General features: G+C 50.8%; 1 protein-coding gene across 1 annotated transcript in view; it reads right to left on the reverse strand.

Annotated features, from left to right (window-relative positions):
• ATP12A (ATPase, H+/K+ transporting, nongastric, alpha polypeptide) overlaps positions 1–12,638 on the reverse strand; it is a 30,822-nt gene that overhangs the window by 17,335 nt on the left and 849 nt on the right. The window contains exons 2-9 of the mRNA XM_011958701.1: positions 9,485–9,544; positions 6,381–6,584; positions 5,224–5,337; positions 4,112–4,246; positions 3,863–3,980; positions 3,334–3,602; positions 1,572–1,770; positions 1,303–1,412 (exon numbers count right to left, since the gene is read on the reverse strand). Coding sequence (XP_011814091.1) covers positions 1,303–1,412; positions 1,572–1,770; positions 3,334–3,602; positions 3,863–3,980; positions 4,112–4,246; positions 5,224–5,337; positions 6,381–6,482 — 1,047 coding nt within the window. The 5' untranslated portion in view covers positions 6,483–6,584; positions 9,485–9,544. The remainder of the gene's footprint in view (positions 1–1,302; positions 1,413–1,571; positions 1,771–3,333; positions 3,603–3,862; positions 3,981–4,111; positions 4,247–5,223; positions 5,338–6,380; positions 6,585–9,484; positions 9,545–12,638) is intronic.

Consider the following 12,638-nt stretch of genomic DNA (forward strand, 5'->3'; position numbering starts at 1 on the left):
AAAGCCTTCCAGAAACCAGGATGCAGGTGCAGGGACGTGAGGTGCAGGCTCGTCTGTGAGCGTTCAAGGTACCATTGGATGTGGAGGGCAGGGAAAGACCTGGTGGGCTCTGAAAGGTAGCCTGAGGTCTAGACTTGAGAAGCAGAACACAGGGAAGTACAGGAAGATTTTGAACAAAGTTAAGTGAATATAAAAAGCACCATTTAAGGAAAATTAGGGGCATTTGAGAAAGACTCCAGGAGGGATAAACTGGAATCAAAGAGGCTCAATTTCAATCAATTAAGAGGTTGATACAGCTATTTAGATGCAAGGTACTGCTGATAAAAAGTAAAGTTACGTATATTTTGAAGCAAGAATGATAGAACTTGGTGACTCATTGGATATAAGGAAAGGATAAAGTCAAAGATGACTTCCAAATGTTCTGGCCCAATGACAAATAGCATGGTTGTAGCATAGAAAAGTAGAAAATTGGGGCAAGGCACTGATGTGCAGCTAGGCTGGGTACGGGTGGAAGTTAACGAGCATGATTTGTGCAGCTTCCTAGTGTACGCATACAGCCAGCCGGAGATCCAGGTTGGAGCTCAGGTAAGAAATTAGAACTGGACATAAAGATTTGGAAGATATTGACAAAGACGCAATTGGCCAAAAAGAGCATTAATGAACTGCCTGACGGAGAGAAAAGCAAACAAACAAACAAAAAAATAAGAAAGAAAAAGAGTCAGGGAAGGAAACAGATGGCAAATAGAAAAGCCAGGAGAACAGAGATTCAGTGACTCATCGAGATGGAGAGGAAAAGGGAGAAAGGGAAGGAGGAGAGGGCAGGAGGGGGAGAGTTTTTTGTATGTTCTGATATTCCAAGACCCCTTAGAGCTTCGTCTGCAGCCATATTCTAGTTAACGGGAGTCCTTCTATTTTTATACAATCACATTTTAAATTTCCATGAATGCCATGGAAATTTAAATTCCATAAATTTCCATTTAAAATTCCATGTATATTAAAAGGAACTTTGATTACATCCACTTAGCTGGCAGAAAAGTCAAGAAAGTAACTTAGAGGTGCATTCATTTCCAGAATTTTCTAAAGACCCTAAAGCAATATTCTGAACCCTTTTAAGCATCTTTGTATTCTCAAAGCTAGTGTGCATAGAGAAAACTCTCTGTATGTCTTGTAAGTCTGGCTTGCTCTTGCAAGCACTGGAGAAAATTTATGCAACTGGAGAGATGAAATCAAGCACACAATCAGACCCCAGCAAGTGACTATAAACTGGTTGTGATTTAAGACCGAGTGCTGCAGAAGCATTACCTTCATGATGGGGACATTTTCCTGTCCTGGCTTGAACTCGGCTCGGTTACACAATGTTATTATCTTGGATAAGGAGGCCCAAGTGCTAGAGCTTTGGTCAAAGACCTGGTCTGGAAGACAGAGAAAGAACAGTGGCTGCTGTGGGTTGGGCCGGCCGTCCATGAGTCACTGTCCAGTAATCCTCCAGCTGCAGACCCTGCTGCGTGCTCAGCTCAGCGCCAGGACGGAGTCCGCAGCTCTGACCAGACCAAGCTCTCCATAAGACTTACTTGAATGGTTTTCACTGGTGTCAGCCACAAAGATCTGATTGTCGAACCACAGATGGGCCACTGTCATCCTGTTCTGGGTCAGTGTCCCGGTCTTGTCTGAGCAGATGATGGAGGTGGAGCCAAGGGTCTCCACAGCCTCCAGGTTCTTCACCAGGCAGTTCTTCTTGGCCATCCGTTTTGCCGTCAGCGACAGGGTCACCTAGCAGGAGAAGGAAGGACGCTTTGGGAAAAATCCTCATTTGAACTCAGGTCCAATAATACAGAAATAGCCAATGTTAGCTATGATTGAATTTTAGGAAACAGCTGGACTAGTTTTAGGGGAGAGGTGTGGTTGCTGGCACAGCTAAAGTGACCTGGTGGCTTATACGCCACCAAGAGCCCTCTATGCCACAATCCTTTTTTAAAGATTAAATACGAGACACTTTTCTTGTTCCTTCATGACTTGAAGAGAACAAGGGACCTACGGGCAGCAAACACAGACAACACTGCTGTGGCTGGTGCCCACGTACAGCCACGACACCTCCTGTGGTCCCTAAGCAAGAGTGTGCTCCAGAGACTGGCTGCTGCATGCCAGAGGTTGTCCCAAAGGACACACTTATTGCTTTGGGGAATTCATCAGCTTTTGTGTTGAAACAACACAAAAAATGAGCTTTTCAGTTTTAAAAGCTCCATATTTTAAAGATCCTTTTACACCCCCAGATCTCAAAGGGTTCTTTTGGCTCCCATTTCCCCAAATTACTATCTCCTGGAGTCAGAAGACACCCGGACTTCAAAAACTTCTCTTTTCTTTGGCCAGGACAATAGCAGGCCAATGATCATGTAGTCACCAAACCGGAAACATAAATCCCTCCTCTCCTACCCCGTGGGACCCCCATGGCAGAGACTGAGGAGGAGGAGCTCTTGTCTAGGGACTGAATGACACAGGCTCATACACACAGAGCCAGAGCTGGGTCTGGGGTTGGCCAGGCAGAGACTGGGGAGGAGGGGCTCTTGTCTAGGGACTGAATGACACAGGCTCATACACGCAGAGCCAGAGCTGGGTCTGGGGTTGGCCAGGAAAGGGCTGGAGTCCTCGGCAGGAAAAATGGGAGGAATTTTTTTTTCCTAAGAGAGGTAAGTGGAGTATGGCAATGTGCCTAAATGCCTAGGTTGTAGAAACTGCCAAAGAAATGTGGGGAAGGCATCAGGCTTCTAGAAAATCTGCAAATGGTGGAGCCTGTCTTATCCAGATCTCAAGGGGCAGAGTAAGCTACGTGAACTGCAGATTGAAAGCATAACGTAGGCCGGGCACGGTGGCTCAAGCCTGTAATCCCAGCACTTTGGGAGGCCGAGACGGGCGGATCACGAGGTCAGGAGATCGAGACCATTCTGGCTAACATGGTGAAACCCCATCTCTACTAAAAAACACAAAAAACTAGCCGGGCGAGGTGGCGGGCGCCCGTAGTCCCAGCTACTCGGGAGGCTGAGGCAGGAGAATGGCGTGAACCTGGGAGGCGGAACTTGCAGTGAGCTGAGGTCAGGCCACTGCACTCCAGCCCGGGCGACAGAGCGAGACTCCGTCTCAAAAAACAGCAATTTTTTTTTGCAAAACCGTTTCTTTCTCCGTAAGAAACAATCTATTCAGAATGTTCCATGGTTGTCCCTGGCGGGGAAGGCATGGTGCTCTGGACCTGGGGGAGATTGCAGTTTGTGTGGGCGCCTCCCCAGTACCAACGCTGTGCCCACAGGGCCGGGTGCAGGCCGTCTAACAGCATGGACTCACGGTGACAGTGGCCAGGAGGCCCTCGGGCACATTGGCCACAATGATGCCAATGAGGAAGATGATGGAATCCAGGACTCGATAATTCATGGACACTGCGATGATGAAGAAAAGGATGCCGATGGAGACAGCCACTCCTGCCACAATATGAACGAAGTGCTCGATCTCAATGGCAATGGGCGTCTTCTCATTTCCAACTCCTGAGGCCAAGGAGGCAATATGGCCAATGATGGTGCGGTCACCTGTGTTGATGACCATGCCGGTGACGGTGCCTACAGGGGAAGTAGACGTTTTATTCCAGGGGTCCCCAGCTAGGAGGGGTGTGCAGCCAGCTCGCAGCCCTCTCTGGCGGCTGGCACAGTCAATAGACACACCACATTCCAGTGGCCACGCATCATCCTCTAGGCCCTTCAGTTCCATGCTTCCTCTGGGATGAGCTTTGTAACAGGGTGTGGCAAAGGACAGATCTGGGAGCCCAGGAGGGAGAAGGGACACAGGTGGACATGTGGGCTGAGAGCCAGAGGCCTTTTACCTTCCAGACACGTTGTGGAATAGAAGCAGATGTTCTTCGTTTCCAGGGGGTTTTCATGGGTAAACTCAGAGGAGCGGGGCTGGGGCTCAGATTCCCCCGTGAGAGAGGAGTTATCCACCTAGAAGAAATGTTGAGAATGGTTCACAGCTGGGTACCTCATTCCCCGCCTCTTATACTGATGCTGGGAAAGACCACAGAGCCAGCGGGTTGGGAACATGGTCCTTGGGGTGGGTGCCCCCTGCTGCTTACCCGGCACCCCTGAGAAGACAGCACCCTGATGTCTGCGGGGATCTGGTCTCCTCCTTTGACCTCCACAATGTCCCCTACCACCAGCTGCTCTGAAGGGATGGTCTTCTTCTCAGAATCTCGGATGACCAGAGCTTGCTGCAGAAGAAAACCATGACAGATGCCTCAGACCCTGGAGGGACACCGGCCCTCCTCCCCAATCTGTGCCACACCAAACCCCAGGACAGGGGCCTTGGAACGTCCTGGTCACTGTCACTGTTGATTCCATGCTGCTAGGCAGCCTGCACCTGGCCCTGTGGGCACAGCATTCTGCTGGAGCCTGGGCTGTCAGAATAGCAAGACTGAAACAGAAGACTGCTTCACCCGAGGCCTGAAGACTCTAAGAACTACTTTTTCTTGAGCTCATGGAGCTTTTCTTGGAACAGAAGAGTCACTGTTGGCCAGATCTGGCCAAGCCAGACTCCTGGGCCTCCTAGAAAAGGAGACCGTTAAGGGTGAGCAATCCTGGCTGGGCGTCGGGGCAGAACACTGAAGGTGGGGCTGGGGAGGCCGATAATCTTGCGAGGGTCAGGGAAACTTTAACGAGGTGATCTCCTGCTTCAAGCTTGGCAAGAGGCATCTTTTCCACCCAGAATCTCTCCTCCAGCCTGCAGTTCTCTGAGCCAGAGATAGTGCGGACACCTGACAGGGGTCTTTGGGGAAGAGGGGAGCACTGGGCTTCCCACCGATTGCATTCTGGGGCTCAGTAGCAAACATGTGACCCAAACATGGTCACAGATAAACAACTGCAGGCTGGTCTCCTTGGCTGCCCGTGAAAGAACACTCCCTGACCTTCCACAGGTCCCTTCCGGAACCCAGAACCACTGTCCACAAACGCTGAGGAGCAGGAACAGAAGATGCCACGCGCTGACCAGCACTGCCCTGGCTGGTACCTCATTCGACCATCAAAACCCTGTGAGGAACTGGGGTTCCGACAGATGGGTTAATTCACCCACGATGGCTCCGACAGGGACGGAAGTGGGAACACTTGGCCCTCGGGGCCCTGTGCCCCTCTCAGCTGAGGCTTCCTCACCCGGGAGTCACCAGAGGCCAGAGGACGGGTGGCTGCCACTCACCTGAGGGATCATCTTTTTGAAGCTGGACATGATGTTGGTGCTTTTTGCCTCTTGGTAATAAGCAAAGATCCCCGTGAAAATGACCACCAGGACAAGCACAGAGCCCAGGTACACCTGGGTGAGGAGGAGGGCGTCAGTCAAAGAAAGCAGCAGCGGGAAGGAGACAGGCCCTGGGGCTAGAGCTCTCCATGGGAGGATGCAACGCTGGCGGTTATGCCCTGGTATAGTTTACAGGCCACAGAATTCGCCCATGTTAAGGGCACAACTTACTGATTTTTTAAGTTTACAGAGCCATGCAGCCACCCTCCACCGCAGCCTCAGAGCATCTCCACCCTGCCTGGAGATCCCCCCGGCCCCTCTGCTGTCACTCCCTGCTCCTGTCCCATGCCCTGGCATCACCGATCTGGTTCCTGCTTCCAAGGATGTGCCTGTTCTGCACATTACATGTCAATCCAACCCCATGACATGTGGCCTGTTGCCTCTGACTTCTGTCTCTTGGCATCACGTTGGCCGATTCAGTTTTGTGGATTTGGTACCCATGTCTTGGCAGGCACAGTCGCTCTCCGTGTTAAAGGGAGAGGTTAGCTTGGGGGAGACAGAGCCCCAAACTACTTCACATGGATGCAGATTTTCTTCCCCTTAAAAATGCAAAGTGTTGGCCGGGCGCGGTGGCTCAAGCCTGTAATCCCAGCACTTTGGGAGGCCGAGACGGGCGGATCACGAGGTCAGGAGATCGAGACCATCCTGGCTAACACGGTGAAACCCCGTCTCTGCTAAAAAATACAGAAAACTAGCCGGGCGAGGTGGCGGGCGCCTGTAGTCCCAGCTACTCGGGAGGCTGAGGCAGGGGAATGGTGTGAACCCGGGAGGCGGAGCTTGCAGTGAGCTGAGATCCGGCCACTGCACTCCAGCCTGGGCGACAGAGCAAGACTCCGTCTCAAAAAAAAAAAAAAAAAGCAAAGTGTTTTGTGTATCCCTCTTCATTCCCACACTGCCTCTGGAACATCAGAAAGCCAGATCGAATTTCTGTTTTCCAGCTGGGAAAATGCCTGACTTTCCCACACCTAAGCAGTGCCATCCAGCCCTCAGCTGTGCCTCCGAGGCCGCACTGGATGGCTCTGCCAGCAAAACCCGGAGGGGACACCCCAGAGCCTTACATTGTTCAGGGATGCAGACTTGTTGCTGGAGTACTCAATCCCAAATGCGATCCAACAGAGAAAGGCGCCCACCCACAGGAGGACAGAGAACCCCCCCACCATCTGCTTGAGGAACTTGACGATCTCAGGCGTCTGCTTGGGAGGGGTGAGGGAGTTGGGCCCATCCCGGGCCAGGAGCTCGGCAGCTCTGGTGCTGGAGAGACCCTGGGGAAGCCAAACAAAGCACATGCACAACCAAAACAAATACGAATTAGACATTCCTCCGCCCTCCGGGGTTGGGCTGCATAGTTGTGCAGCTTGGGGCGAGGCACTATGCCCAAAGAAGGTCTTGAGAAAAGCGGACCGTGCCTCACCTCTCCAGCTGCCCAGCTTTTTTTGAAAGACTGTAATGCTTAATAGCCAGGTGCTGTGTTCTGTATATTCACTCGTTTAGTCTTTAAAATGACCCTTGAGGCAGGAGCTATTATTCCTCGGTCTCCTCATTCACAGAGGTGGAATTGGAGGCACAGAAAAATGATGCAACCTGCCCGAGGAACCTGGCCTGTCCATGGCAGCGACCGGTTTCAACGTGGTGACTGGGTCCAGAGCTACTGCACTCTGCTCTGCTAAGGGGTTTTAGTTTCTTAGAGGTTTATCCAGCCAGAGGAGTAATTTGATGAAGGAGGACTTGGAATGAAGAAGCTGGTCACCAGGGCTAAGAGCAACGCAGTAACTCCCCAGGAAAGAGGGGAACTTCTGGAACCCTGCATAGACAGCATGTGGCTTTAGTTTCCATCCTTACGCCTCCTCCTTTTCTACCTTTCTACACATCCAGCCTAAGTTCTCATTCATCTTGACAGGCATAAATCCCACCCAAGCCCTGAGCCCATGCGAGCAGCGCCTGCCCTGGGGGGCCTGCCATCCATGAGGCGCCCTCACCTTTGAAACCCTGCGTGTGCACAAGAATTTCCCCCACAAACCATCTTTGTGGACAAGTCTATAGATACCTCTTCTCCCTAATTATGTCGTAAGCTACTTAAAGGCCAGGACTCTGTCTTAGTCCTTTTTTTTTTTGAGACAGAGTCTCACTCTGTGGCCCAGGCTGGAGAGCAGTGGTGCGATCTCGGCTCACTGCAACCCCCTCCCCCTGGGTTCAAGCGATTCTCCTGCCTCAGCCTCCCACCTCGCTGGGATGGCAGGCGCCCGCCACCACACTTGGATAACTTTAAAAATACTTTTAGTAGAGACAGTGTTTCACCATGTTGGCCAGGCTGGTTTCAAACTCCTGACCTCAAGTGATCTGCCCACTTTGGCCTCCCAAAGTGCTATGATTACAGGCCTGAGCCACCATGACCGGGCCGGTCTTGGTCATTTCTGTGTTCTCTCTTGCGTCTCATGCTTTTTCTGTGGTAGTGATTCAAATATCTGTTGAATGACTTGATTCCCATCTCCCTTCCCTAGCAATTCCTTTTCTGGAACCCCAGACTCATCTTTCTGAATAACTGCAGAACATTTCCTCAGGGGTGTTCCGGAAAGACTTCTTATGGTATAACTCACAATAAGCTCATCATTGGCTCCTCCCTCCTGCCTTCCCTGCTCTCACCTCCTGGCCCCCACCCCAGCCCATCACCTGACCAGCTCTCCTCCTCCTGCTGCTGTGACGTGGCTAGCGAGATGAGGGGCTCAATAAAAATCCCCGCAAGTCCTGCTGGTTGTGTTTGTCTGCAATATCTTTCTTTTTTTTTTTTTTTGAGATGGAGTTTCACTCTTGTTGCCCAGGCTGGGGTGCAGTGGCGTGATCTCCACTCACCACAACCTCCGTCTCCTGGGTTCAAGTGATTCTCCTGCCTCACCCTCCCGAGTAGCTGAGATTACAGGCATGTGCCACCATGCCCTGCTAATTTTTTGTATTTTTAGTAGAAACGGGATTTCACTATGTTGGTTAGGCTGGTCTCAAAACTCCTGACCTCAGGTGATCTGCCCACCTCAGTCTCCCAAAGTGCTGGGATTACAGGCATGAGCCACCGCGCCCAGCCCCTGCAATATCTTTCAGCATTGTTTCAGATCCTCATTTCACAGTCCTGGGCTATTGTTCCATTCTTCTAGACCTTTCCATGTCTCACTTTAAAAAAATGATCTTCTGGCCGGGCGCGGTGGCTCAAGCCTGTAATCCCAGCACTTTGGGAGGCCGAGACGGGCGGATCACGAGGTCAGGAGATCGAGACCATCCTGGCTATCATGGTGAAACCCCGTCTCTACTAAAAAAATACAAAAACTAGCCGGGCGAGGTGGCGGGCGCCTGTCGTCCCAGCTACTCGGAGGCTGAGGCAGGAGAATGGCATAAACCTGGGAGACGGAGCTTGCAGTGAGCTGAGATCCGGCCACTGCACTCCAGTCTGGGCGACAGAGCGAGACTCCGCCTCAAAAAAAAAAAAAAAAAATGATCTTCTACGAGAACTGCCTTTTGAAAACCAATGAAATCACCTCCTTGTGTAGAAACCATGTCCCTTCTACCTCTACGACAGCCCCTGCTTGTTAGTTTAATGTGAATACTTTGACAGCTTCACCCAGATGACCTTCCTGGCTTCATTCCTGCTGCACTTGTCCCCTCTCCACACATACTAGCTTCCAGCAAGCCCAGACTGTCTCCAATCCGGCTCTGTGCTTACTGGCCCTGGGGTCCTCCACCAGCTTAAATCCAAATAGTCTTGAGTTCCAGCACAAACATGGCAGCAGCCCAAGAGCCAGCTCTGGCCCCTTCAGTCAGAATCCACCTTTCTCCCAGCATAGCGTTTCTACTTCTTGCAGCCATCCCAGCGGGACAGAGTGAGTCTCAGGGCACTTCCATACACATTTGCCTCCCCCACCTGGCCACTTTCTCCTTGAGGCCAGGAGTCATCTGTCCCTCTTGGTCCCTCTCACTGCCAGGCCAGTGTGACCCCACAGTAGGTATTTCTGTTGACTTGAACAGTGTCCAGATGCAAATAACTGCAGTCTCAAAGGTGCTGCAGGGGCGCCTCCTCCTAAAGTTGCCGTTACTCTTCCACACACTCCCCACCACACACAGCCTTCCCTCTGTAGAGTCGGGGGGCTTCTATTCTGAATCCCTGGTTCCCACGACTCACCGTAATGATGTCTGTGCCATATTTCTTTTCCAATTCCCTATTGCTGAGTTTGTGGTCATCCTAAAGTCCATGAAAGGAAGAACAGAGTGAATAAGATAATTCCAAAAGACTCAAGCCCCAAGACCAGCCATAGAAGCTGGGAATAGCAGCTCTGAGGATGGGAGGGGACCAAGGAGTGTGACGGACGGAGAGAAAGAACTCCTGTGCTAGGCAGCTGTCCAGCGAAGGATGGCACTGCCTCAGGAGTGACTGTCCCTGAGTCGGCACAATCCTGCACTTGCTGTTACTACCCAGAAGCTGCCTGCAGCTTGTCTGAACAAAGCCATGCACCTCGCTTCAGTCTGAACTCCAGCGCATACACGTCCTCGCACCCTCATCTTCCAGGTGCCAGTGAGCTGGAGGCTTCCCTCAGACCTGAACCCTGGGATTGGCTGGGGCTGCTGGCAAAACCACGCTAGACCCGCGCTTCATGGGCTAGCACAACTCCTCCTCCTTTGCTGTGTGGGCTCTGGCAGGGAAAAGCAGCTTCCCTCACTCAAGCTGTGACACTCAGGGAGCTCACTGGGCACAGCAACCCTGCAGGTAAAGGTTCTGCTGAATAAACCCACACCATTGTGGCTGCCACTTGTGAATTCTGCTACAGAATCATTAGACCACAGTGGGGTTTCTCACCCGTGACCCTGCTGCCATTCTGGGCGAATAATTCTTTGTTGTGGGCTCCACCCACTAACATCCTCCCCTCAGTTGTAACCAAAAATGTTTCCATTTTTCCCCTGGGAGAGGGGTGGGGGAATCCTCTTCTCCTCTCCCTTTGAGAACCACTGGGCTAAAGGACAAGAAGCCTTTCCTGTAGCAGAAAACCTAGGGTAAGTCTTCCTGGCTCCCCCTAGAAAGCCCAGCACTCAGGATTCTTTAAACCCCGATTGTGTGAAACAAAGATTGATACTGTTGACTGGTACTCACGTCGTCTCTTTTCTTACGCATATGCAAAAAATAGTTCCACGTTGCAGTAAGAGACTAGGCCTTCCAATAAAACAGAATTCATTATTATCACTATTATCATGCTTCTAGCCCTCTTCTCAGCCAGATTCTGCTTTGTTCCTTCATCCCTTCTACTAATATCGACTGAGTGTGATATTGCGGGGGATTCAGAAGATTGAGGCTATGTTCTGCACAGAGCACAGCACAACACGCTAAGTTTTGGGCAGATACAAGTAGTGGATGATCCAAGCCATTGTCTCCATGCATGGACCTCAGACTTTAAGGTCCCTGCAGATAGCAGAGGACCTTTCCTGTCCCTTCACCCTGGGCATGGGGATGAGAGCATGGGGGAGGGGTGGGGTAAGGTGGTGGTGTGTGTCTGGGGTGCCCTCTACTGGCCAGCACTGTACTAGCACAGGGCAGCACCCCACCCACCCCTAGGGTCATCACCTGGCCCTTTATTCAAAGGCCAGGATACCTCAGGTGTCATTAGGCACTAATTTGCCAAGAAAGGTTGGGAGGCAAAAGCATTCAATATGCTGCTGAAATTACAGGACCCTTGTAATGTCAAGGGAAAAATAGGTATGTCTTCAATCTTAAACGCTAGAGATAATGGGAAATAATAAGAACTATCTATCGTCTGGGGCTGTGCTGTCTTTTCCCCGTTTTATCTCATTTAATCCTCCTAGTAACCCTAAGAGGTAGAAAAAAAATTCTTGTATTTTTCAAAATAGAAAACTGAACATCAGTTACACTGGGATTTGAATTGAGGTCAGTCCAGTTTCAGGGATCTGTTCTTCAATGTCTATCATGATAGATACGGACAAATGCCCAGTGGTGTGCTGTAGAATGTTTAACAAACTCTCCAGGAAAGGTAACTACAAAGCTCAGATTTGTCGAGTTTGCTGATTTCTCACTAGAACCAAATTTCAAGCTGCTAACAGGATGTCAGTCAGCCTGCCGAATTTCTGAATACTTAACAAATGGCTCTCCAGCACAAAAGAGGAGGCCCCTTCAGGAGTCACAGAGCTTTAAGATCTGCCAAGGACGGTGGGGACAATCCAGCACATCTCAAGCTCAGTGTAGAAGTTTCCCCTTTGGTGTTACCAAGATAAAATCTGTCACATTTCAGACCCAAGGCAGTTTGATTATTAAAGTGGCCAGTTTGGGCCGGACACAGTGGCTCACGTCTGTAATCCCAGCACTTTGGGAGGCCCAGGCAGGTGGATCATCTGAGGTCAGGAGTTCGAGACCAGCCTGGCCAACATGGCGAAACTATGTCTCTACCAAAAATAACAAAAATTAGCTGGGTGTGATGGCGCCTGTAATCCCAGTGACTCAGGAGGCTGAAGCAGGAGAATCGCTTGAACCCAGGAGGCGGAGTGTGCAGCAGAGATAGCGCCATTGCACTCCAGCCTGGGCAACAAGAGCAAAATTCTGTCCCCCCGCCAAAAAAAAAGCCAGTTTTAATAACTCCAGAGCTCTTCCTTAAGAATAATAATAATATTGCACACCCCTAAAGCACCTGAATTGCAATGTCCTCATCTCATTTATTCCCCTCCTAGACCCCAGCAAATTATTTATTTCCCATTTTACACAGAGAAAATGGACCTTCAGTGAGGGTCAGTCATTTGTTGCCAGTTTCAGCTCAGTGGAGACGCGGGACTCTGATGGGGCCTGAGGTGCTCCCAATCCAAGCTCCACATTTTTACCACTGAAACTGCTTTTCCCTGCGGTTTCATACCTGCAATCTGCATGGCCTAGGGGCTTCGGTTTTCCTCCTCAGAAGTTCCAGCTCAAATAGTTTTACTAATCAGTTGAAAACTGGTAAGTGGTTACTTACTTCTCACTGCAGCAGCTCGGGGGAGAGGGGTCTGGCCTTGCCTGTGGGGCCTGGAATCAGAGGCTCTTCCTTCTGAATTCTACAGGGACTGCCTCCAACCAGAACGCAGGAATCCTGCAGAGGTCCTGACCTCTGGGCAGATACTATCACACCATTCAAAACACACACACACAACACACATACACCACACACACCACACACACCCCACACACATACACACACCACACGTACACACCACACGTACACACACACCACACATACCACGCACATACACACACACACCACACACACGTACACACCACACACTACACACACACCACATATACCACG

The sequence above is a fragment of the Colobus angolensis genome, unplaced genomic scaffold (genome assembly GCF_000951035.1).
Source record: "Colobus angolensis palliatus isolate OR3802 unplaced genomic scaffold, Cang.pa_1.0 Scaffold113, whole genome shotgun sequence".
In the NCBI taxonomy this organism is placed as follows: Eukaryota; Metazoa; Chordata; class Mammalia; order Primates; family Cercopithecidae; genus Colobus; species Colobus angolensis.